Genomic DNA, 27,233 nt, shown 5'->3' with positions numbered 1-27,233 from the left:
ATGTCCCGGCAAGAAATCTGTGTTCAAAGGACTCCGGCTTATTAGTGATTCCCAAAGCCCAAAAAAAGTCTGCGGGCTATAGAGCGTTTTCATTTCGGGCTCCAGTACTCTGGAATGCCCTCCCGGTAACAGTTCGAGATGCCACCTCAGTAGAAGCATTTAAGTCTCACCTTAAAACTCATTTGTATACTCTAGCCTTTAAATAGACTCCCTTTTTAGACCAGTTGATCTGCCGTTTCTTTTCTTTTTCTCCTATGTCCCACTCTCCCTTGTGGAGGGGGTCCGATCCGGTGGCCATGTACTGCTTGCCTGTGTATCGGCTGGGGACATCTCTGCGCTGCTGATCCGCCTCCGCTTGGGATGGTTTCCCTCCTGCTGGCTCCGCTGTGAACGGGACTCTCGCTGCTGTGTTGGATCCGCTTTGGACTCGACTCTCGCGGCTGTGTTGGATCCATTATGGATTTAACTTTCACAGTATCATGTTAGACCCGCTCGACATCCATTGCTTTCGTCCTCTCCAAGGTTCTCATAGTCATCGTTGTCACCGACGTCCCACTGGGTGGGAGTTTTCCTTGCCCTTATGTGGGCCTACCGAGGATGTCGCAGTGGTTTGTGTTGTGGTTTGTGCAGCCCTTTGAGACACTAATGATTTAGGGCTATATGAGTAAACATTGATTGATTGATTGATTTTTTGGGAGATTTGCCTGCCATAAGTTTGCAGTTTTGTATGTATCATTTTAAAAATGATTAAAGCTGTTTTCACAAAAGCGAAGCACTTTTTACGTTTAGCAGTTTGTTCCGTCACTGTACCGAAAATAAACCAAACTGTGATCTTAAAACCAAGGTAGGTACCAATACCATGATTATGACGTAACGTTACATCCCTAAAACTGTACATACTCTGCTGGAAAGGACCGAAAGGGGTTCAGTATGGTATTAGCCTGAACTGAAAACAACCCCTGCGATTTTTGGTGGAATACTTGAAAAACATAGTTTGATTCATTCATCATCCTTCACCCAAAGAGACAAACCAGAAGGTGGCAGTTCCCTTACCTCTTTGCTGCCCTCCACATCGGATGAATCGCTGCTTATGTCCTCCGTGTTAAGATTCTCAAAGTCAGACTCACCCACCGCAATTGGCACAGTGACTGTCAGGCTTGGGTTGTGAATAAAGGACATGTAGTCACATTTGTCTAAGGAGTACTTTTCTGGGCTGTCATCAACAATGACTCCGACAATCAGGCCTCCTCCTGGTCGCCCGTTACCCTCAGCTGTCCTGTACATCCCATCGGGATCTTTGGTAATTTCCACTGCTGTGTGATTGGTGATGCAGTTGCCCTTTCCATTGCTGTGTCGTTCTTCCAGGGGTTTACTCTCATCAGGGAGGTTAGAGCCCTTGCCCGCCCCTCGAAAGCACAGGCTCTGGAGAAACTGCCGCACAGCAAATTTGACAAATGCGATGCCGCGCTGGATTCGACCCACGGCGACCTGCAAGTTATTCATCTCGCTGTCTTCGTCAGTTGCTGCCAAGTTGTCAGCGCTGAATGAGCTCAGAAGCAGAGCTAAGAACAGGTTTAGAACCTAAAAAACAACAAAGCATTAGGAAGCAAACAAGGGAGCACATGAAAAGGAAGCTGAAAGTCTAAAGATTTAACTACTACACAGTATATCCGATAAATAACTCTACTTTATGATATAAACCAAGGGCTTTACAGGAGCAACTTCCATATTTTGATAGTTATGCATACATGACAAGGCACCCCAAGCAACTACTACTAAAACAACCTGTACTCACATAACACTGCCACAGGTAGATTATGGCCATCCAACGTCAAAACGATGCAGTATTTTAAACATAGGAAAGGCCTTAAATGACTACACCCCTCACACTGCTACAAATATTTATGTTATCTTTTTTAACGAGACACTTTAATACAATGTAAAGTAATTGAGGTACAGCTTGTGTAACAGTAAAAATGTACTGCCCCCTGTCACACAGCCAATGTTCCCTCCAAACTGCGTGTCTGCGCAATTACGCACTGCTCAAGCTTCCTCAGCGCACAGAAAATCTATGCTGTGCACAAAATAAAATCCTACTAATACACGAAACAAAATAAACACATGATTAATTCTGTATGATTTTGCAATGCTACTCTCCCACAGCTTGTGGGTCCATGACCATTTGTTTGATCAGCTGTTTTACTGCCGTGTTACCGACCATTTTGAAACAACTGAATAAACTTATCCAAAATCTTTTTGTGTAAATATTCATTTTGCAACATATATATCTGCAGGTTATAGTCCTGTGTGACTAATATATGGAAAACTATTTTTTTTCTTTTATAATTCAATAGGGGCGGCTTTTATCTCGATGTACACCCACACTCCCCACTCGGATGTATGCTTATTCTCCTCTCATTTATTAAGAATCTTAATTTATGGATATCAATCATGAAATGCTGTTACTAAATTACAGAAATTCTAATTAAAAGTGTAATGATGTACAAACCCCGTTTCCATATGAATTGGGAAATTGTGTTAGATGTAAATATAAACGGAATACAATGATTTGCAAATCATTTTCAACCCATATTCAGTTTAATGCACTACAAAGACAAGATATTTGATGTTCAAACTCATAAACTTTTTTTTTTTGCAAATAATTAACTTAGAATTTCATGGCTGCAACACGTGCCAAAGTAGTTGAGAAAGGGCATGTTCACCACTGTGTTGTATTACTTTTTCTTTTAACAACAGTCAATAATGGTTTGGGAACTGGGGAAACTAATTGTTATGGCTTTGAAAGTGGAATTCTTTCCCATTCTTGTTTTATGTAGAGCTTCAGTCGTATTTTACGCTTCATAATGCACCACACATTTTAGAAGGGAGACAGGTGTGGACTGCAGGCGGGCCAGGAAAGTACGCACACTCTTTTTTTTACAAAGCCACGCTGTTGTAATACGTGCTAAATGTGGCTTGGCATTGTCTTGTTGAAATAAGCAGGGGCGTCCATGAAAAAGACAGTGCTTAGATGCAGCATATGTTGTTCCAAAACCTGAATGTATCTTTCAGCATTAATGGTGCCTTCACAGATGTGTAAGTTACCCATGCCTTGGGCACTAATGCATCCCCATACCATCACGGATGCTGGCTTTTGAACTTTGCGTCGATAACAGTCTGGATGGTTCGCTTCCCCTTTGGTCCGGATGACATAATGTCGAATATTTCCAAAAACAATTTGAAATGTGGACTCGTCAGACCACAGAACACTTTTCCACTTTGCATCAGTCCATCTTAGATGATCTCGGGCCCAGAGAAACCGGCGGCGTTTCTTGATGTTGTTGATAAACGGCTTTTGCTTTGTATAGTAGAGCTTTACCTTGCACTTACAGATTTAGCGACAAACTTTATTTAATGACAGTGGTTTTCTGAAGTGTTCCTGAGCACATGTGGTGATATCCTTTAAAGATTGATGTAGATGTTTGATACAGTGCCGTCTGAGGGATCGAAGGTCACGGTCATTCAATGTTGGTTTCCGTCCATGCTGCTTACGTGGAGTGATTTCTCCAGATTCTCTGCACTTTTTGATGATATTATGGACCGTAGATGTTGAAATCCCTAAATTTCTTGCAATTGCACTTTGAGAAATGTTGTTCTTAAACTGTTTGACTATTTGCTCACGCAGTTTTGGACAAAGGGGTGTACATCGCCCCATCCTTTCTTGTAAAAGACTGAGCATTTTTTGGGAAGCTGTTTTTATACCCAATCATGGCACCCACCTGTTCCCAATTAGCCTGCACACCTGTGGGATGTTCCAAATAAGTGTTTGATGAGCATTTCTCAACTTTATCAGTATTTATTGCCACTTTTCCTAACTTCTTTGTCACGTGTTGCTGGGATCAAATTCTAAAGTTAATGATTATTTGCAAAAAGAAAATTGTTTATCAGTTTGAACATCATATATGTTGTCTTTGTAGTGCATTCAATTGAATATGGGTTGAAAAGGATTTGCAAATCATCGTATTTCATTTCTATTTACATCTAACACAATTTCCCAACTCATATGGAAACGGGGTTTGTATTTTAAAGATAGAAAGTTAGTTATTTAATCTTCAACCTATGCATGTGCTAAAGCACACATCTCCTTGGGCCTCATGTGAATGTCTTAAGTGGAACTAAATGTAATCTCTGAAAGGGGTACACATACTTTCGCGAGCAGACCCCCAGTCAAACATTTAATACTAGTATATAGCTAATGAAAAATCAGATGTTTTTCCCATTTCCATTGTAAGTGGAGCAAATCACCTTCATTAATTAATATTTTGATGCAAATGACTTCTGTCATTGATTTATAATAAAAATAAATTTAACTTGTTATGATGTCAAGTTTGGCAACGGGTGTGTTGGTAGTGTGGCCACAGTGTAGACGTCTGATGTTGCTCACATATGGTCCACTGAAGGCTCAGAGGAGTTTGTGCGTTGGCTCCGACACATTAAAAAATCGGGTCTTAATTGTTACCAACAAAAGTGAGTACAACACAAAGTGAACATTTCCAAATTGTGTAACTATTTCTGTGGTTAACATTATTTTAGAGCATTGCTTAATTCTTCTCATCATCAGGATAAGAAAGTGTGAGAGTCATCGGTTTTACTTGTTCCCCATTTTCACTTTCATGACCCCGGAGAGACATTGGCTAATGTAATGGTGTTACTCAATTTGGAACATGCAAACAATTCATCACATGTTTCCAGATTTTCATTACAACAGGTCTGAAAAGAAATAGGAAAAAGCAGATCATATTAAGTGCTAAACCTCTTCGTTTTGTCGTTATTTCTGCAGATGTTATTTAATACTTCCTAACTGTACTAACTTTCTAACACATTTGTTAGTACTCAATATGTAACACAACCGCAAATAAATAAGTAAATAAATAGATACATCAATAACTAAATAGATTTATTACATAAATGAACAATAAATAAAGTTCTCATGAATAAATAATTAAGTACGTTTTGATTCACATAATGAGATGAATGGGATTATCTCGCTTTCAATAAAGTTCAAAATGTTTATCAGGGTTCTTCTACTCTGTAAACACTATTGAGTTTAAACAGGATCATATAATTACAACCACAAATGAATAAGTAAATAAATAAATACATGAATAACTAAATACATTTATTATATAAATGAACAATAAATAAAGTTCTCATGAATAAATAATTAAGTACGTTTTGATTCACATAATGAGATGAATGGGATTATCTCGCTTTCAATAAAGTTCAAAATGTTTATCAGGGTTCTTCTACTCTGTAAACACTTTTGAGTTTAAACAGGATCATATAATTACATTATTTGACTTCTTTGCTTAATCCATTCCAGAATCTAATTCCATGTACTGATTAACAAAAGGTGTTGTACGCACACACAGATGTTTAAACTTACATTTTCCCTAAAGTTTTATTTCTCCTCTTTTATTGAGAAGAAATGTTGTACATTTTTGGGTAACAGGTTATAGTTTGTGATGTGACTAATTTAAAATGTTTGCAAATGCACCAAATTATAAATTTGTTTTGTTTTGTATTCAATAAATTAGGAGTTTGAGTGTTCTCGGTAGCTAACGTTATGTATTATTCTAAAACGACCTCTTTTGGAACAAGGTTAGTGACTTTGTAGTTAGTTCTCCATATTAATGCACAATAACTCAGATATGGTAACACTAATGAGCCATAGAGAATATGGAGTGATTTTTGGTCCAGAACAGCCATTCATTCATTTTCTACTGCCTGTCCTTTGCATAGTCACGAAGGCCTGGAGCATACCCCAGTTGCACTTGGACAAAAAGCGGGGTACACCCTGGACAAATCGTCACCTCGTTACAGGGCCAACACAGATAGATAGACAGACGACATCCACACTCACATTCACTAGGGCCAATTTAGGATGTGCTCCAATTATTGTGGGTTTACACTCCTCAACCTTCCCGGTAAGGTCTATATCTTGGTGTACTGGAGACGAGGCTATGCCGGATAGTCGAGATGTTGGATTCATGAGGGGCAGTGTGTTTTTTTTTTCTGGTCGTGGAACTGTGGACCAGCACTATATTCTCTTGGCAGGATCCTTGAGGGTGCATGGGAGTTTGCCCAACCAGTCTACATGTGCTTTGTGGACTTGGAGAAGGCATTAAATTCTGTCCCTCGATAAATCCTGTGGCGAGTGCTCTGAAAGCATGGCGTACCAGACCGCCTGATTGTGTGCTCACTGTATGATTGGTGTCAGAGCATTGCCGGCAGTAAGTCGGACCATTGTCCAGTGAGAGTGGGACTCCGCCAAGGCTGCCTTTTGTAACTAATTCTGTTCGTAACATTTATGGACAGAATTCCCCTAGGTGCAGACGGGGTGTTGCGGCGATACGGTTTTGTTGGCTGCGGGATTAGGTCTCGTTTTTTGTAGATTCTGTGGTCCTGCTGGCTTAATCTGGCCAGGATCTTCAGCACTCACTGGATTGGTTTGCAGCTGAGTGTAAAGCGACCGGGGTGAGAATCAGCACCTCCATGTCTGAGTCCATGGTTCTCGCCCGCAAAAGGGTCGAGTGCTATCCTCGTATTGGGGAGGAAATCTTGCCTCAAGATGAGGAGTTCAAGTACCACACTGACTCGTACATAGCTCTTTCGGTGTTGCCACTTCTAATAACAAGTAGCATAATATTTTGAAAATGCTTTGAGGGACAAGCGGTAGAAAATGAATGGATGGATGTATATCTGTCAGTAGACTTGATATGAAGCACTATAACTAGGAGGTCTTCTGCACGTAAATACGACCACCCTCAAAACAGCACATTCTTAAGAGACAGTCAGAAAGCGGCTTGACGATGGTCCATAAAACAAAATCTATTAAATATTTTAACCGAAGCACCGCCATTACATAGTATGTAGACTACAAGGAAGTCAATCAATCAATCAATCAATGTTTACTTATATAGCCCTAAATCACTAGTGTCTCAAAGGGCTGCACAAACCACTACGACATCCTCGGTAGGCCCACATAAGGTGTATAAATATAGAAAAAAAAATCATAATATGACTCTTTTAAATTTACAGTTATAATAACTTTACTTGGCCTTCACGGTGGAAGAGTGGTTAGTGCGTCTGCCTCACAATACGAAAGTCCTGAGTAGTCAGGGTTCAATCCCGGGCTCGGGATCTTTCTGTGTGGAGTTTGCATGTCCTCCCCATGAATGTGTGGGTTGATTTCCGGGTACTCCGGCTTCCTCCCACCTCCAAAGACATGCACCTGGGGCAGGGGTCGGCAACCTTTACCACTCAAAGAGCCATTTCGACCCGTTTCACCAAATGAGGAAGACAATGGGAGCCGCAACTATTCTCGCCAATATCTGCTGGTGGTCACCCAGGTGACAAGAATAAGGGCATGCCCACCTCAACCCTGCGTGGGTGAGGTGGGCGGGGTTTGGTGCTCGCGGGGTGTATAACATAGTCAGATATTGTCATGGATGCAAAGGATTCTGGGTATTTGTTGTGTTGCGTTTATGTTGTGTTACTGGGAGGATTTTCTCCCGAAATGTGTTTGTCATTCTTCTTTTGTGTGGGTTCACAATGTGGCGCATATTAGTAGGAGTGTTAAAGTTGTTTATATCCCAACCGTCAGTGTACTCTGTGTCACCCAGTATTCCTTGCAATCTCATACATGTGCTTATAAAAGCAGTAAAATGCATGTGTCCGGTCGGCACGCAAATAGCATTCCGTGAATGGCGGGCGCGATGACGTTCAAGAGGACGCAAATAGCATTCCGTGAATTACGGGCGCGATGACGTTCAAGAGGACGCAAATAGCATTCCGTGAATTACGGGCGCGATGACGTTCAAGAGGACGTTCAAGAGGACGTTAAGGGTAATATCATCACCGCACGCCCTTAATATTGTAGTCCGAGTGAAAATTGGAGAACGTTGACTCCGGGTGATGTCTGGGAGAGTAATTGAATTCTGGAATCTCCCCGCAACAATCTGGGGGGTTGGTGATTGTGCAGCTGAGCCGCATCAGAGTTGCCAAAGAGCCGCATACGGCTCCGGAGCCGCGGGTTGCCGACCCCTGACCTAGGGATAGGTTGATTGGCAACACTAAATTGGCCCTAGTGTGTGAATGTGAGTGTGAATGTTGTCTGTCTATCTGTGTTGGCCCTGAGATGAGGCGGCGGCTTGTTCAGGGTGTAAGCCGCCTTCCGCCCGATTGTAGCTGAGATAGACACCAGCGCCCCCCGCGACCCCAAAGGGAATAAGCAGTAGTAAATGGATGGATGGATAACTTTACTCTCTACTTTCCAGTCTACAGTCTATAAGAGCTATACATTGGAGATATGAGAGCACATCCAAATTACAGCCAGCAGCTTCTGGTTTGGCTCTCAGTTCTGTGTGGAGTTTACATGTTCACCCCATGCTTGTGCTTCCTACCACAGTCCCAGGCATTAAAGCTGCTGAAACGAGCTACAATCCTGTTTTCTTCTTGGTCCTACCAAGTAAGCTTCTAATACACAGACAACAAAAAAATAACACTCTGTTGCAAATGCAGTGTTTGGAAAAGCACAGGATTCACTGCAAAAGAATATCGCAACCACCATTGCTTCTGTTTTAAAACCCTTTCGTACTCGAACATGTCTTTTGTACATGTGTACGTGAGACAGCCGGGATTGAACGCCTAACATTTATGCAGGCCGAATGGAAACATTTTTAAAGTTAACCTTCCAATAGAGACAAAAATACATTTATTTTCTTGGATAAATTTCCTTTGTTAAATTTTGGTAACATATGCAACCCATTGGCGGTGTTATTATATTTTTGGGTATTTGTTTTTCTATTATGAAATGGTGATGATATACAGCAACTTTAATAAACTCTGGTATTAGTCCAAATCTTGCATTTATAGATATATGATACAATTGTCTTTTTTTTAACTCCTTGATGTCAAACACAGGAAGTAAACAAACTATCAGTAAATATTGATACATGGGCTGTCTCTTAAAGGGAATACTTCCGTCAGTACACTTCAAAAGGTATACAGCGTACATTGTGTTATTTGGGCAGTGTTGTGCTCTCCTAAATCCGTTATTGTCCTTTTAAATGACAATTGAAATATTTACAAACGTCTTCTTTTGTTCAACACTTTCAACTGCTGCAGGTTTTTTCTCTGCCGCCACTATTATTTAGGTTTTTAAGTTACCGTACATCAGTCCCCTCTCTGCCGCTACAAAGTCAAGATGGCGTCTGTTGACGGTGGCAAATAAACTCACTATTTTGGCTGTTTTGAGTGGAATATCCAGGTACTGACAATGTACTGCATTTTTCCGTACTTTTAAATGCTAACACAGATGCATTTAAATAAACTCTGCTTCTTCCCACTCCTTTTTGGATATGTTGAATGGTGTATAAACATGCAGTGTTTCTCAATGTAACTTTCTAAGCATGTCTGAAACCCATACCATATATATGAACTACTGTATTTTAATCTCTTTGAGCTGCACCTGCATATAATATCTGGCTACGTATGACATTTCCAAGATAGAACAAAGAAGACCCATACCACCAGGTTTCCGATGACCATGACCATCATGAAGACAGTCAGACACATTGTAGGTCCCGCCACTTCCATACAGTCCCACATAGTCTCTATCCACTCTCCACAAAGCACCCGGAACACGATGAGGAAGGAATGGAAGAAATCGTGCATGTGCCAGCGGGGTAGCTGACATTCATCATTTATCTTACAGACACACTCCTTGTAGCTTTTTCCAAAAAGCTGCATTCCTACCACGGCAAAGATGAAGACAATGATGGCGAGCACCAGGGTCAAGTTCCCCAGAGCCCCAACTGAGTTACCGATGATCTTGATCAGCATGTTCAGTGTTGGCCACGACTTAGCCAGTTTGAATACTCTGAGCTGTTACAAACAAAAGAACACAAAACCAAAGAGTTATGCTTTGCATGTGTATTGTGTATCGCACGGTTGGTGCAGTGGATCCTGTTTAAGCCTGTCCTATTTATGTCGATAACCCGTCTATTTCGACCAACACATTAAGTCACGGTCCACCGTCAACTTTTTATTATTACTGAAAAGTGTTCACCAAAGTAGCTGTTTTGTTACGTCTTCGAGGGCGCATGGCTTCGATTGTTGTGTTCCTCAGCAACGCAGGAAGCAAGCAGGAGTAGCGTGGAGGTAAGATTAAGTATTTTTAATATAATTAAAGCAGCATCAACAAAATACAAACTGAGGACGCTAACAAGCGTGGAGCAAAACCAAAATGTCACCAAAGTGAAAACACGAGGAATGCTAGTCTATACAAACTTACTATTGCAAGGAGAAGAAACAGGAGAATGTAAATGTTGCCTTCAGCAAACATTGACCCAGCCACTATTGCTGGGTGACAGCACACTATAAAGGGAGGTGATGAACCAAAACACCTGGTGGGAACACTAATTGCAAAACTAAGACAGGTGAGGAGAATTAGTGCCCATGGAAACCGACAGTAAACAGGGAAAGAGGGTGCACCCAGGAAACAGACTAACACAGAAAAACTACCAAACATAAATCCTGCCATGACCGGGGTAACGGGTTATGACATGTTCATATACATGGTCAACCGCTTTTAAAAAAATATGAGAGCCAAAGGGGTAATTTCTATGAAAAATGGGTATGTTTATTTTGAAATAAGCTGTATTATCGTTAACTTCATCATCATTGTAGTTGCTGTGTTTTTTTCTTTGTTTTTTGCAATGAACAAAGAAAGCACCGTTTACGAAATCAAATTCCTGGTGTTAAACATGGCCAATGAAGCCAATTCTGACTCTGTTCACTAAGCAGCAACATAACTACGGTTGAGTTACACAGCATTAAAGTGTGAATACATTGACTTCCTGTTCAGTGCAAATTAAGCTTCAAAGTTTTGATTGATTGAAACTTGTATTAGTAGATTGCACAGTACAGTACGTTTTCCGTACAATTGACCACTAAATGGTAACACCCGAATAAGTTTTTCAACTTGTTTAAGTCGAGGTCCACGTTAATCAATTCATGGTAAAGTAAAAGGATGGTTTGGTTTAAGTGAAGTGAATTATATTTATATAGCACTTTTCTCAAGTGACTCAAAGCGCTTTACATAGTGAAAGCCATAATCTGAGTTACACTTAACCAATGTGGGTGGCAAAGGTGGATAAATTGTTTTGTGGCTAGCTGGCTCTCGTCGTAGCAGAAAGTTGAAGTCTGTCAGACTTTATAAGTGAGCTCATGGTGAGCTTTTCCGATATCTGACTGTTGCGTACAAAAACTTTGCATTTAGGATGCAAATTAGTACTAAAATAAATAAAAAACGTAAATGTTGTCGGGAGGTCGACGCAAAGACGTCAGCCAGAGGGGGCGCCATCTTGTATATATAGCTAGCTTTAGTTTCAATATCGGCAACATTGACAATCGGTTAGCCAGTTTGAGGGTGGCCAAGCTGTTGACATAAACGGGTTTCACTGTAGGTATCTAGTAAAACATGACTTTGTCTCTTACCAGTCGGAAGGATCTGAGCACAGACAGCCCCTCTACATTGGCCAATCCCAGTTCCATCAGGCTCAAACTAACAATAATGCCATCAAAAATGTTCCAGCCCTCTTGGAAGTAATAGTAAGGATCGAGGGCTATGACTTTGAGGCACATCTCTGCTGTAAAAATTCCAGTGAATATCTATTTGAAAAAGGGATAAAGGGATAAAAGTGTTACACTACAATTGATATCACAATGGTATAGTTGTTCAAAAGTTAGTTACCAAGTTTCCGACTGAAAGGACATTGTCAAATTCCTTAGTCATGGGGTAATGCTCCATGGCCATGAAAAGGGTATTTAGGACTATGCAAACCGTGATAGTCAGATCCACAAATGGGTCCATGACCACCATGTTGACAAAGTCCTTAATTTGAAGCCAGGCTGGGCAACAATTCCAGATCAAACAAGTGTTGGCAAATCGGTACCAGCAGGGAGGGCATTTTTGTCTTGACTCTTCGAGCTCTGGAAAGGAAACAGGAAAAGAGAAACTTGGATGAAAACACAGCAGTACACGGAGTCGAAGGCAAAAACACATACAAGAGCTGTTGCTTTTGATTATTTTGCTAATCAATGATATTTCTATGGATGACTATTGATCATTTAGGGCCTGATTTACTAAGATCCAAGCAACACATGGTAATCAGCGTGTGCAATCTATAAAAAGTATGTAATATTAGTGGGCATGTTGCGTACGATTTACTAACACTGCGTGTGCAATTGGAAAGAGGTGCAGATCGCTTTATTTAAATGAGGATTTTGCATGTATTAAACAGGGCATCACCAAGGAGACACTATTATTTACTGAACATTGATATTATTATGCCCCTACCTGGAGCATTTTGCTAAGCAATAGACATCTACCCCTTTTTATGGGTATTTTGGAAGCAGTCGTGCAGTGCATCTGCATTGACACCACATTTTCTTCTTCTTTTTTTTTAACCACCAAAAGTGCATGGACTTACTCCGCTCAAAACGCAAAAATGCATGCTTCAAAAAGTTATATTCATGTAAGAAATATTCTAATAACATATAATCTATGTGTAAAAAATGGACGTCATTAAAAAAATAGTAGAACGCATCTATTGAATTTATTTTTGATCAGCCCCTTAGGTCTCCTAGCAGCTATACAATTATGAAATTATGTAGCTGAATAGACGATATGTTGAATATTTTTTTTATGTCTACCATCCAAAATGTTGACAGGCACACATAGGTCGGATGATTCTTGTCCGTCCGTTGCAGCACGAGCGCTTATGCTGCAGGCGTGTGTGGAACTGTCAGTTTGCGCTTCCAAAGACACGTGCTAAATAAAACGTATAATAGTGCTTGCAAAACAGTGATGAGTGTTAATATTTTGATAAATCACATTGCACGTGCTAAAACATTATATTTGCATCTTCTCCTGCCATATTGTGGGTGTTTTGATGATGAGCATATCTTTTAAATATATTAATGAAGACAGAGATGCAAAATGTATGGCACGCCTTATTCTGCTTGCTTAAACATCAGCTTAGCATGTGCTATCAAGTTTGCACGTGTTTTAGTACACATGTTTTAATACACACACATCTCTAGTAAATAAGACCTGAAGTGTTCTCTCTCCCAACTCTTTAAATTGTGTATTGACAACAATCAGGATGCCATAAGTTTGTTTGGATCAGAATATGGTCCATCAGAACAATGTGTTACAAAGATAGAATACCTGACTTCTCTGTTCACAAAAAAATACCTGGCCAGTTACCTGTTGGGGAGCTTAAGTTCCATTTATTTTGTCATGATAAACACCGTTATTTTTATTTATACTGTATTTGTGGCCCGGTAGAATCAGCCGCAGACAAATGGCAGTCATGTCAGTAGTTCATTTCTGTTGGTTTGTTTGACGAGTTGCTTGTGCTATTCCTGCCATGCACAGTAAGAAATATATAGTAGTAAGAACTGTTGAATTGTAATATACACTTAATAAAACTATTCCAATTGTTATTTAATTTAAAATTTGCTTTAATGGCAAAAAAATATATTTCGGAATTAATCTCGCTTACGTGACACTCGTTTTTGGTAAGCCTTCTCCTGGGATAGTCACATGACTATCACATGACATCCACTCCAAAATGTTTCATATACGTTTTAGAATTACAAACTCCGTTTCCATATGAGTTGAGAAATTGTGTTAGATGTAAATATAAACAGAATACAATGATTTGCAATCCTTTTCAACCCATATTCAATTGAATGCACTACAAAGACAAGATATTTGATGTTCAAACTCATGAACTTAATTTTTTTTTGCAAATAATAATTAACTTAGAAATTCATGGCTGCAACACGTGACAAAGTAGTTGGGAAAGGGCATGTTCACCACTGTGTTACATCACATTTTCTTTTAACAACACTCAATAAACGTTTGGGAACTGAGGAAACTAATTATTGAAGCTTTGAAAGAGGATTTTTTTCCCTTTCTGGTTTTACGTAGAGCTTTAGTCGTTCAACAGTCCGGGGTCTCCGCTGTCGTATTTTACGCTTCATAATACGCCACACATTTTCAATGGGAGACAGGTCTGGACTGCAGACGGGCCAGGAAAGAACCCGCACTCTTTTTTTACGAAGCCACGCTGTTGTAACACATGCTGAATGTGGCTTGGCATTGTCTTGCTGAAATAAGCAGGGGTGTCCATGAAAAAGACGGCGCTTAGATGGCAGCATATGTTGTTCTAAAACCTGTACTGTATGTACATTTCAGCATTAATGGTGCCTTCACAGATGTGTAAGTTACCCATGCCTTGGGCACTAATACACCCCCATACCATCACAGATGCTGGCTTTTGAACTTTGCGTCGATAACAGTCTGGATGGTTCGCTTCCCCTTTGGTCCGGATGACACGATGTCGAATATTTCCAAAAACTATTTCAAATGTGGACTCGTCAGACCACAGAACACTTTTCCACTTTGCATCAGGCCATCTTAGATGATCTCGGGCCCAGAGAAGCCGGCGGCGTTTCTGGATGTTGTTGATAAATGGCTTTTGCTTTGCATAGTAGAGCTTTAACTTGCACTTACAGATGTAGTGACAAACTGTATTCAGTGACAGTGGTTTTCTGAAGTGTTCTTGAGCCCATGTAGTGATATCCTTTAGAGATTGATGTCAGTTTTTGATACAGTGCCATCTGAAGGATGGAACGTCACGGTCATTCAATGTTGGTTTCCGGCCATGCCGCTTACGTGGAGTGATTTCTCCAGATTCTCTGAACTCTTTGATGATATTATGGACCGTAGATGTTGAAACCCCTAAATTTCTTGCATTTGTACTTTGAGAAACGTTGTTCTTAAACTGTTTGACTATTCGCTCACGCAGTTGTGGACAAAGGGGTGTACCTCGCCCCATCCTTTCTTGTGAAAGACTAAGCATTTTTTGGGAAGCTGTTTTCATACCCAATCATGGCACCCACCTGTTCCTAATTAGCCTGCACACCTGTTGGATGTTCTAAATAAGTGTTTGATGAGCATTCCTCAACTTTATCAGTATTCATTGCCACCTTTCCCATCTTCTTTGTCACGTATTGCTGGCATTATATTCTAAAGTTAATGAACATTTGCAAAAAAAAAAATGTTTATCAGTGTTAACATCAAATATGTTGTCTTTGTAGCATATTCAACTGAATATGGGTTGAAAATGATTTGCACATCATTGTATTCCATTTGTATTTACATTTAACACAATTTCCCAACTCACATGGAAACGGGGTTTGTAGTTCAAACCGAGCACAGAGCTGTACAAGGGCCATCCATCTATTTACTACCTGTTGTCCCTTTCGGGGTCGCGGGGGGTGCTGGAGCCTATCTCATTTTCAGTGTATTCAAAGCGGGTTCTTGATGTGAACGTAATCCCAGCATAGCTTGAGACGGAATGTGTTGGTCATTATCTTGGTCAGGGCTACCTTTAGATAAATTGAGGCCTTCAGCAGAATGTTAAATGTATATATCGTATTTGCAGCTGTTGATGCTGTTGTTGTGTTTTTGTCGTTTTAGTCCTGATCTCTTGTTGTCTCTCTTTTGTCCCCGCAATTTCTCACTACGTCTTCTTTTTCCCCCCTTTTTTCTGTCTCCTACTCCTTCGGTCTGGCTGCAGTTAACACTAAATATATTCATTTAAGAAAGTCAAATACAAATGGGCCAAAAAGAGAATTCGCCCACACTTCTCTTTTGGAAAGCAAATCTGTACAGCAGATTCATGATTTGATATGATTTTCCTCAGTGGCTGTACAAGACATAGTATTAAAAACACAAGGAAAAATAAAATAAAATTAGAAAAAAGGGACCCCCCCCACGATGGACCCCTACGCACAGCCTGTGATCAGCATATAGGGATCTTAGTTCACCAAAATGTTTCATTAACAGGATTTTGGGTCATCCTTTATTACATTCTCTATAGATTTATACTGTACAATAACTTTTTTTTAAATAATTTTCACTGTCAGCATTTAGGTGACATCATTAGGTAAAATGTATTAAAAATATAATATGCCTCTGACCTTCCATGGTGTTGGTGAGGATGCTGGCCACACTCATGGCCCTTTGCCTGCCTCCTGGTTCAGCTAAATAATCAACTGAGTGCCGTTTCTTCACCTCAGTGTCTGTAGTTGTATCCTAAGGAACATACACAAACATATTTGAGAGTGGAGACACGAGGGACAGATTTACACTTCATGATTCAACATCAATGCACAATGTGGATCTTGGTAGAAAGAAAAAAAAAAAACATATGAAATTAAATACTGTCAGGTGCCTTGGTAACTAGTGTGAAAAGTGCAAGGGAACTATGGTTCTCCATCCATCCGTTCATTTTATACCGCTTGTACCTTTCAAAGTCACAGGGGAGCTGGAGAACTTTGGTTCTCTTGATATTAATTATGAACGCTTCATAGACCAACGATACAGATGAGAGTTATCTATCCATCTATCCATCCATCCACGGCCCTAAAGAAAACAATTTGCTTTTGATGTGCGCCTGAAAGAGTGGCAGTATGTCACAGTAGCCCCTGAGATTTTCATCAATTTACAATTGAGCTAATGTGTGTCAAACAATTTCCCTGGTGCACTACCAAAGTTTTACTAAGGTCTTCCAGTAGCCATATCCTCATGAAACACCAGTGTCCTTTGCAGATGATGTTTGTTTAAGGTAATTTTTAAATTTATTTTGAGTTACAAATTTCGCAAAAAATAAACACAAATGTCTGATGCAGGGAACGGATACCAGCTGTTAAGATTTTTAATCTGGCCTTGCCATCCATCCTTCCATCTTCTTCCGCTTATCCAAAGTCGGGTTGCGGGGGTAGCAGCCTAAGCAGGGAAGCCCAGACTTCCCTCTCCCCAGCCACTTCGTCTAGCTTTTCCCGAGGGATCCCAAGGCGTTCCCAGGCCAGCCAGGAGACATAGTCTTCCCAACGTGTCCTGGGTCTTCCCTGTGGCCTCCTACTGGTTGGACGTGCCCTAAACACCTCCCTAGGGAGGCATTCGGGTGTCATCCTGACCAGATGCCCGAACCACCTCATCTGGGTCCTCTCGATGTGGAGGAGCAGCGGCTTTACTTTGAGTTCCTCCCGGATGGCAGAGCTTCTCACCCTATCGGCGGAGGAAACAAATTTCGGCCGCTTGTACCCGTGATCTCTTGTCCTTTCGGTCATGACCCAAAGCTCATAACCATAGGTGAGGATGGGAACGTAGATCGACCGGTAAATTGAGAGCTTTGCCTTCCGGCTCAGCTCATTCGGTACAACATCCACATTACTGAAGACGCCGCACCGATCCGCCTGTCGATCTCACGATCCACTCTTCCCTCACTCGTAAACAAGACTCCTAGGTACTTGAACTCCTCCACTTGGGGCAGGGTCTCCTCCACAACCCGGAGATGGCATTCGACCCTTTTCTGGGAGAGAACCAAGGACTCAGAATTGGAGGTGCTGATTCTCATTCCGGTCACTTCACACTCGGCTGCGAACCGATCCAGTGAGAGCTGAAGATCCCGGCCAGATGAAGCCATCAGGACCACATCATCTGCAAAAAGCAGAGACCTAATCCCGCGGCCACCAAACCGGAACCCCTCAACGCCTTGACTGCGCCTAGAAATTCTGTCCATAAAAGTCATGCCAAATTTTCCTTATCATTTGAAACGCTAAACTACCATAAAATTTGAACAATTTGCTCAATCCGAGTAGTTCCAGGAGATTATAAAACTAGATGTTCTATGCTTTCTTCTAATTTATGTCATTGGAGTCATCCTAAGAACTGTGTCACAGCAGGTCAGAAAAAACAAGGCTTTGAGATAAAGCAGAGTGGGGGTTTATTTATGGCCAGCGTGAACAAGTGGGATGGATAAGCAAACTTTATATGATAAGGTGAAGTGAAGTATATTTATATAGTGCTTTTCTCTAGTGACTCAAAGCGCTTTACATAGTGAAACCCAATATCTAAGTTACATTTAAGCCAGTGTGGGTGGCGCTGGGAGCAGGTGGGTAAAGCGTCTTGCCCAAGGACACAACGGCAGCGACTAGGATGGCTGAAGCAGGGATCGAACCTGGAATCCTCGAGTTGCTGGCACGGTCGCTTTACCAACCGAGCTATACTGGTTGTAGGAAAAGTAATATGTCATATGTCAGCAGCCAAGGAAGTACTTTTGACCTGTTCTTCTTCGGGGACAACGTGGTTCAGGTGGTAAAGCGACCGTGCCAGCAACTTGATGTTTGCAGGTTCAATCCCAGCTTCTACCATCCTAGTCACGTCAGTTGTGTCCTTGGGCAAGACACTTCACCCTTGCTCCTGATGGGTCCTGGTTAGGGCCTTGCATGGCAGATCCTTACATCATTGTGTGAATGTGTGTGTGAGCTTAGAAATAGCATGAAAATGCCTTTAAGGTAGAAAAGCGCTTAACAAGTATAATCCAATAAAGTTTTATAATATTTTTTTGCCAAATATATATTGTGAGAATCGTTTGAAATTAAGTAATGTCCATCCATCCATCCATCATCTTCCGCTTATCCGAGGTCGGGTCGCGGGGGCAACAGCCTAAGCAGGGAAACCCAGACTTCTCTCTCCCCAGCCACTTCGTCTAGCTCTTCCCGGGGGATCCCGAGGCGTTCCCAGGCCAGCCGGGAGACATAGTCTTCCCAACGTGTCCTGGGTCTTCCCCGTGGCCTCCTACCGGTTGGACGTGCCCTAAACACCTCCCTAGGGAGGCGTTCGGGTGGCATCCTGACCAGATGCCCGAACCACCTCATCTGGCTCCTCTCGATGTGAAGGAGCAGCGGCTTTACTTTGAGTCCCTCCCGGATGGCAGAGCTTCTCACCCTATCTCTAAGGGAGAGCTCCGCCACCCGGCGGAGGAAACTCATTTCGGCCGCTTGTACCCGTGTTCTTATCCTTTCGGTCATGACCCAAAGCTCATGACCATAAGTGAGGATGGGAACGTAGATTGACCTGTAAATTGAGAGCTTTGCCTTCCGGCTCAGCTCCTTCTTCACCACAACGGATCGGTACAACGTCCGCATTACTGAAGACGCCGCACCGATCCGCCTGTCGATCTCACGATCCACTCTTCCCCCACTCGTGAACAAGACTCCTAGGTACTTGAACTCCTCCACTTGGGGCAGGGTCTCCTCCCCAACCCGGAGATGGCACTCCACCCTTTTCCGGGAGAGAACCATGGACTCGGAATTGGAGGTGCTGATTCTCATTCCGGTCGCTTCACACTCGGCTGCGAACCGATCCAGTGAGAGCTGAAGATCCCGGTCAGATGAAGCCATCAGGACCATATCATCTGCAAAAAGCAGAGACCTAATCCCGCGGTCACCAAACCGGAACCCCTCAACGCCTTGACTGCGCCTAGAAATTCTGTCCATAAAAGTTATTCCAAATGTTCCTTATCATTTGCAACGCTAAACTACCATAAGTTTTGAACAATTTGCTCAATCGGAGTAGTTCCAGGAGATTATAAAACTAGATGTTCTATGCTTTCTTCTAATTTATGTCATTGCAGTCATCCTAAGAACTGTGTCACAGCAGGTCAGAAAAAACAAGGCTTTGAGATAAAGCAGAGTGGGGGTTTATTTATGGCCTGCGTGAACAAGTGGGATGGATAAGCAAACTTTATATGATAAGGTGAAGTGAAGTATATTTATATAGTGCTTTTCTCTAGTGACTCAAAGCGCTTTACATAGTGAAACCCAATATCTAAGTTACATTTAAACCGGTGTGGGTGGCACTGGGAGCAGGTGGGTAAAGTGTCTTGCCCGAGGACACAACGGCAGCGACTAGGATGGCAGAAGCAGGGATCGAACCTGGAATCCTCGAGTTGCTGGCACGGTCGCTTTACCAACCGAGCCATACCGGTTGTAGGAAAAGTAATATGTCATATGTCAGCAGCCAAGAAAGTACTTTTGACCTGTTCTTCTTCGGGGACAACGTGGTTCAGGTGGTAAAGCGACCGTGCCAGCAACTTGATGTTTGCAGGTTCAATCCCAGCGTCTACCATCCTAGTCACGTCAGTTGTGTCCTTGGGCAAGACACTTCACCCTTGCTCCTGATGGGTCCTGGTTAGGGCCTTGCATGGCAGATCCTTACATCATTGTGTGAATGTGTGTGTGAGTTTAGAAATAGCATCAAAATGCCTTTAAGGTAGAAAAGCGCTTCACAAGTATAATCCAATAAAGTTTTACAATAATTTTTTACCAAATATATATTGTGAGAATCGTTTGAAATTAAGTAATGTATTTACACAAAATCTGATCCTGAATCAAATTGTCACCTCAAGAATAAAATTGTCACCTCAGGAATCGGAATTAAATTCACTCATGAGTTGTTGCAAGATTGACGTCCCGACTAGTGAGAAGAATATACTTTTTCGTTCACAGCTTAACACAGTTTAACTGTAACTATATTTAGGAAGCCATCGTGGCCTGCCAGTCAAATTGTTTGGCCACGTCAGGCTTATATGACATATAAATGTATGATAAATGTGAAGTAGGGTAAATTGACAAAAAAAATGATTGATAGAAGAAAACATGAAACAACAAGAAGTGGTAGTAGACTTACAGGGGAGGTAGTCACAGATGTAACAGCAACCAGCGAGACCACTCCGTTGCAGTCCACAGCACAGTGCATCTTTCCATTGGCAGGAAGCAAGACCCGAGGCACTCTGAGGCTTGTCTGGCTAATGGCGCTACAACGGCGTTCGCCGCGTCGCGGCAGAAACAGGGAACCCCGCCGACTGTCACTCTCTTCAAAGGTGCTGTGCTCGTCGTCCGCAAAATTGTTTTCAGAGCCCATGTCCCGTGCTCTCCCACGGAAGCTGAATATGCTGGCTTGGCTGGTCCTATGCGGTGAGAAGAGTGATCCACGTATACTGAGCAGAGACTGGAAAATAAAAAATGAGGATATTATCGGTGGGACGATGACAAACATTTAATATTTTAGACATTTGTTTAAGTGCGTTAACTAAATACGTCATCGGCTTTTCTCTATTAGTTCTGGTTACTCAAAAGTCATATAACAGTAAATGTATCCATAGCCTGTGCTGCTGTCGTCTGTAACTTCATGTACATTTTATGTGCAGGCTAACGGATTCTACAAAGAACATTGTACGCACTCTGACCAACCCTGTTCAAAGCTCAATTAGGCTCTCTTATTTTTATGGTGCTCTTTTGTTGATGTCTGTATCGTTTTCGTGTATGATGGGCCATGTTTATGTCTGGAATAAAGTCGAATGTCTATGATGATGATAACCAAATTTGCCAGCTAGTACAGGCTGCTTTATCATTTTGCTACACCAGTGTATAGCGTACATATTAGTGCTGTCAAAGGAGTTTTTTTTTAAACAAATTTTTTATTTTGAATTATTCATGATTCACAAATAATCACAGATTATTTAGACTAACCTAAAAAAAACCCAATATTTGGACATAAATGACATTTTTTTTAAAGTTTTTCCTCAAAGGGGAATAGCACTTTTTTGGGGAAAAAAATGTATATATATATATACATACATACATACATATATATATATATATATATTGACCATACAAGCTCTTTTACCTTAATAGCTGTATGGCAAGTGATCAAATAAATGCCCGAGTATATCCAAAAATGAGTAAATGAGTATGGAAACTCTGACAAATTTCACTCCAAAATACTACATTTTAAAAAGTTCCTCGATGATATTCTGACAATAAAATTGCATTTTTGTACAAATATTGAGGTGTTTTCTGAAGCAAACTTTAATTATGCAAGCGAGTAACTACCAATTATTAATCATAATTAATCTAGAATCAATAACTTTTACTACATACATAAAAGACCTATTCGTCTCAAATATTTTTTACAAATCTGTCGGAATCTGTGTTAGTGAGCGCTTCTTCTTTGCCAAGATAATCCATTCCACCTCACAGGTGTGGCATATCAAAAAGCTGATTAAACAGCATGATTATTGTAAAGGTGTGCCTTAGCTGCCCACAATAATTCCGTAGCTTGCCCCGTCCCCTTACTTACTACCGAGTAAAAATGGCTAATGCTAACGCTGACGAAAGCGAGACGTTTGTTCAAAAGAAAAGTGCTGTCATTACTTTGGTTTTTGTTTCAAAAAGGCAGCAGCACATCAAACAGTATCTGAAACCGAAGCCTCCACCCGAGTGCGGGAAATACAACTCTTCACGAGGCGAACAAGACGCTAAAAATTACCTTACTATGATGAAATCATTTACACCAGGTATGTATGATGATGTCATTTATGATGAAAAAGATTACTAAAGTGGTTGCTCTGCACACCAACAAGATGTGTGAATGAAAAGGGTTGGTTTACTTTATCCAATGACTGAAACAAACTATAGTCCTCTCAATGTGCTACTTCATTTTTTAACTGGAAACAATGTATAATAATACATTTTTATTTACGGAAGTATTTTATTCAAGACAGAAGTTTAAAGTTTGCACTCTATTGACCCCAAGGTTGGAGATTGTTTATCTGCATTCCAAATGTGCAATGCTACATTTTTCTTAAGTATTCTATTCAAGCAGAAGTATTGCTTCACAAGGTAAGCTCTTAAATTTAATATATTGAACATTTTTCCATAAAAAAGTACAATTTACATCTGGGCTAAAAAGAACAAAATCATACAATTTACAATTTTGCTAGGAGTAAGATGCAGTGTATGCGGTATCATTTCAAACTTCTAGTTTTTCATTAAATAAAATAAAAAAACTTGCTTTGAATTATTCAATGTTTTCTTTAAAAAGTAGGGAAATAAATCAGAAAAAAACATCGAAAATCTACTTTTTTGTGAAAAAAATCAGGGATTTTATTTTTAGGCCATATCACCCAGACCTAATACCTATATGTACACTAGAGATGCACGGATAGGCAATTATATCATCCGCAACCGCATCAGTAAAGTTGTCATCCACCCGCCATACACCCAAACCAACATTTTATCAACACCGCAACCGCCCGCCCGTTGTTATATATCAGGGGTCTGCAGCTTTTACCACTCATAGATCAAGTTTGACCCGTTTCACAGAGTATAGAAGACAATGGGAGCCGCAAACTTTCGCGACTGTTTGCTGGTGCTTATCCAGATAACGAGATTAAGGGCGTGCTATGAAGCCATTGCCTTTGACACCTTCAACAACATGTACAAACTGTTTGCCAGTCCAGCAACAGGTTGTGTGCAGCTTCCGCAGAAACACGTACAAGATTGAAAGGCAATACTGGGTGACACAGAGTACACTGATGGTTGTGATATCAGCAATTTTAACACTCTTACTAATATGCGCCACACTGTGAAGCCACACCAAACAAGAATGACAAACACATTTCAGGAGAACATCCTCACAGTAACACAACATAAACGCAACACAACAAATACCCAGGATCCTTTGCATCCACGACTCTTCCTGAATATATTTTACACCCCCGCGCCCCCAACCCCGCCCACCTTACCAACGCATGGGGGTGGGATCTGGGGGCGCGGCGTTTGGTGCTAGCGGGGTGTATAATATAGTCAGGAATAGTCATGGATGCAAAGGATTCTGAGTATTTGTTGTGTTGCGTTTATGTTGTGTTACTGTGAGGATGTTCTCCCGAATGACAAACACATTTCGGGAGAACATCCTCACAGTAACACAACATAAACGCAACACAACAAATACTCAGAATCCTTTGCATCCATGACTATTCCTGACTATATTATACACCCCGCTAGCACTAAACGCCGCGCCCCCACCTCCCACCCCCGTGCGTTGGTAAGGTGGGCGGGGTTGGGGGCGCGGGGATGTAAAATATGGATGCAAAGGATCCTGGCTATTTGTTGTGTTGTGTTTATGTTGTGTTACTGTGAGGATGTTCTCCCGAAATGTGTTTGTCATTCTTGTTTGGTGTGGCTTCACAGCGTGGCACATATTAGTAATAGTGTTAAAATTGTTTATATCACAACCATCATTGTACTCTGTGTCACCCAGTATGCATCTCAGTCGTGTACGTGTGTCTGCGGAAGCCACATATAACATGTTGCCGGACTGGCATGCAGTTTATACATGTTGTAGAAGGCGTCAAAGGCAATGGCTTCATAGCACGCCCTTATTCTCGATAACCGGGTGATCGCCAGCAGATATTCGCGAGAATGTTTGCGGCTCCTGTTCTCTTCTTAACTTTGTGACACGGGTCAAAATGGCCCTTTGACTGGTAAAGGTTGCTGATCCCCGAACCATGAATATCAAATATTTCCGAATGGTTCATCCGCCACCCGCCCGAATCAATTCAAAATCTATTTATTCGTCATGTCACCCGCCCGACCCGCGGTATTTCCGCGGACTCCGCGGATGAGACCGCAAACCGCACATCTCTAATGTACACATATAGTAAACACTTAGATTAGCTACAAATATGCTTACGCCTTTACCAAATATAATTATATTAACAAAAATATGATCAATTCATGATAGAAGCAATAAATATGATTAACGAGTAAAACAGACCTGATTGGGTGAGGAGCATCTCTTCTCATAAGAAAGTCGATTGGCATCAATGGAGAAGCGGAAGGATCTCTTGATGCTGTCCTCAGAATGAGACTTGTGGAACTTGTCGCAAGTCCCCCTCTCCTCCTCCTCTTCTTCCCTCTGCTTCCTTTTCTTCCGCCTGTTGCGTCGCTCTTTTGCACTTTTGGAGCTGAGCTTGGATGTCACAGATGAGGACTCAGAGGTGGAGCCCCCGGGGCCTACCCTCCCGCTGTACTCCCTGCTCTCCAATGTTGTTGCCGCGGCAACCTGTTGACCAATCAGAAAAATCGGGGGAAAAAAGTTGTCATGGTAACCCAAAGCCCGTCAGAGTCTTGAGAACTCGAAAGACACAGAATGCCTGGCAGCTGAAAGCAGTCAGGGAGAAAACTGGATAATTGGTTTACTTATTATTACAAGTCAAAATCTTTGAAGAGTTTTACGAGCTAAGGCCATGTGAAGCAATGTTTTCAGGTCACCTGATGGGCCTGATTTTGTCTGACATGGTTTTGTCACCACTAGGTGGTGCTGTGGCCCATTTAAAATGTGGTATGTGCCTCTCTTTGGGCTGGAAAACCCTGAAGTCTGAATAGTTCTCATTGTTACATACTGATGACTTTATATGCTTTCCAAATATCATCAATCTTCTTCCGCTTATCCAGGGTTGGATCGCGGGGGCAGCAGCCTAAGCAAAGAAGCCCAGACTTCCCTCCCCGTCACTTCCTCCAGCTCCTCCCGAGGGATCCTGAGGCATTCCCAGGTCAGCTGGGAGACACAGTCCCCCGAACGTGTCTTTGGTCTTTCCTTCGGCTTCCCACCGGTCTGACGTGCCCTAAACAACTCCCCAGAGAGGCGTTCGGGGGCATCCTGACAAGATGCCCGAACGGCCTAATCCGGTTCATCTTGATGGTGAGGAGCAGCTGCTTTACTTTGAGCTCCTCCCGAATGACAGAGCTTCTCATCCTATCTCAAAAGGAGAACCCTGCCAATCACTGAGGAAAGTCATTTCAGCCGCTTTTACCCGCGATCTTGTCCTTTCGGTCATAACCCAAAACTTATGACCATAGATGAGGAAAGGAAGGTAGATTGACCGGTAGATCAAGAACTTTGCCTTCTGACTCAGCTCTTTCTTCACCACGACGGACCGATAAAGTGTCCGCATTACCAATCCGCCAGTCAATCTCTAGATCCACTCTTCTCTCACCTGTGAACAAGACTCTGAGGTACTCCTCCACTTGGGGCAAGATCTCCTCTCCAGCCTGGAGATGGCACTCCACCCTTTTTCGGGCGAGAACCATGGACTGGGACAATACATTTTCGATAGTTTAGGTAACAATTTCAAGCAAATTAACTCCTGTCCTGCTTTCTTCCATAATTTCTTTTCATCCATCCATCTATCCGTTATCTACTGCTTATTCCCTTTTGGGGTAGCGGGGGGTGCTGGCGCCTATCTCAGCTACAATCGGGGTACACCCTGGACAAGTCACCATCTCATCGCAGGGCCAACGCAGATAGATAGAGAACATTCACACTCAATTTCACACACTAGGGCCAATTTAGTGTTGCCAATCAACCTATCCCCAGGTGCATGTCTTTGGAAGTGGGAGGAAGCCGGAGTACCCGGAGGCAACCCACGCATTCACGGGGAGAACATGCAAACTCCACATAGAAAGATCCCGAGCCCGGGATTGAACCCAGGACTGCAGAACTTTCGTATTGTGAGGCAGACGCACTAACCCCTCTGTCACCGTGAAGCCCCTAATTTGTATTTCTTTTCAAATATTACATACTTCTAGATTTTTTTGCGCAGCGGAATTTAAGAGGATGCCTTCATTTCGGGTGTTGTAAAAAAAAAAAGTAAAAGTAAAAAAAAAAATCAATATATGCTAAAATATATAATAGGTTAGAAACAAATGAGAGCCTTGTCAAATAAGATGATATTTTAATTAAATTTGTCATGTGTGCGTAATTTTATAGCAAATTATGTCTTTTGCACATTTAGCAGCAATTAGAATTGGGGGCTTCACGGTGGGAGAGGGGTTAGTGTGTCTGCCTCACAATACGAAGGTCCTGCAGTCCTGGGTTCAAATCCAGGCTCGGGATCTTTCTGTGTGGAGTTTGCATGTTCTCCCCGTGACTGCGTGGGTTCCCTCCAGGTACTCCGGCTTCCTCCCACTTCCAAAGACATGCACCTGGGGATAGGTTGATTGGCAACACTAAATTGGCCCTAGTGTGTGAATGTGAGTTTGAATGTTGTCTGTCTATCTGTGTTGGCCCTGCGATGAGGTGGCGACTTGTCCAGGGTGTGCCCCGCCTTCCGCCCGATTGTAGCTGAGATAGGCGCCAGCGTCCCCCGCGACCCAGAAAGGGAATAAGCGGTAGGAAATGGATGGATGGATAAACAGAATTTGTTAAATTCAGATCCCATTTAACATTTTCTGATATTTTCCCCTGCCCAATCTTTAGATCAGCTTATGTAAGATTTGGATCCACACACATTTCTGCATCTAAACAAAATTAAGACGTCAAGAGGATGCCAAATGTTAGCGGTTTGCACATAATCGTATCATGTGACACACTTATGCAACATACACATACAGTAAGC

At 41.9% G+C, this 27,233-nt stretch overlaps 1 protein-coding gene across 1 annotated transcript in view; it reads right to left on the bottom strand.

The window, feature by feature from the left end:
- Positions 1-27,233, bottom strand: part of scn1lab (sodium channel, voltage-gated, type I like, alpha b) — a 121,842-nt gene that overhangs the window by 47,238 nt on the left and 47,371 nt on the right. Inside the window, exons 11-17 of the mRNA XM_061904697.1 lie at positions 24,611-24,898; positions 20,678-20,998; positions 16,123-16,237; positions 11,819-12,057; positions 11,563-11,736; positions 9,592-9,948; positions 1,054-1,581 (exon numbers count right to left, since the gene is read on the bottom strand). Of these exons, the coding sequence (XP_061760681.1) occupies positions 1,054-1,581; positions 9,592-9,948; positions 11,563-11,736; positions 11,819-12,057; positions 16,123-16,237; positions 20,678-20,998; positions 24,611-24,898 (2,022 nt within the window). The remainder of the gene's footprint in view (positions 1-1,053; positions 1,582-9,591; positions 9,949-11,562; positions 11,737-11,818; positions 12,058-16,122; positions 16,238-20,677; positions 20,999-24,610; positions 24,899-27,233) is intronic.

The sequence above is a fragment of the Nerophis ophidion genome, linkage group LG06 (assembly GCF_033978795.1).
Source record: "Nerophis ophidion isolate RoL-2023_Sa linkage group LG06, RoL_Noph_v1.0, whole genome shotgun sequence".
NCBI lineage: Eukaryota > Metazoa > Chordata > Actinopteri > Syngnathiformes > Syngnathidae > Nerophis > Nerophis ophidion.
This window is presented reverse-complemented; position numbering and strand designations above follow the sequence as displayed.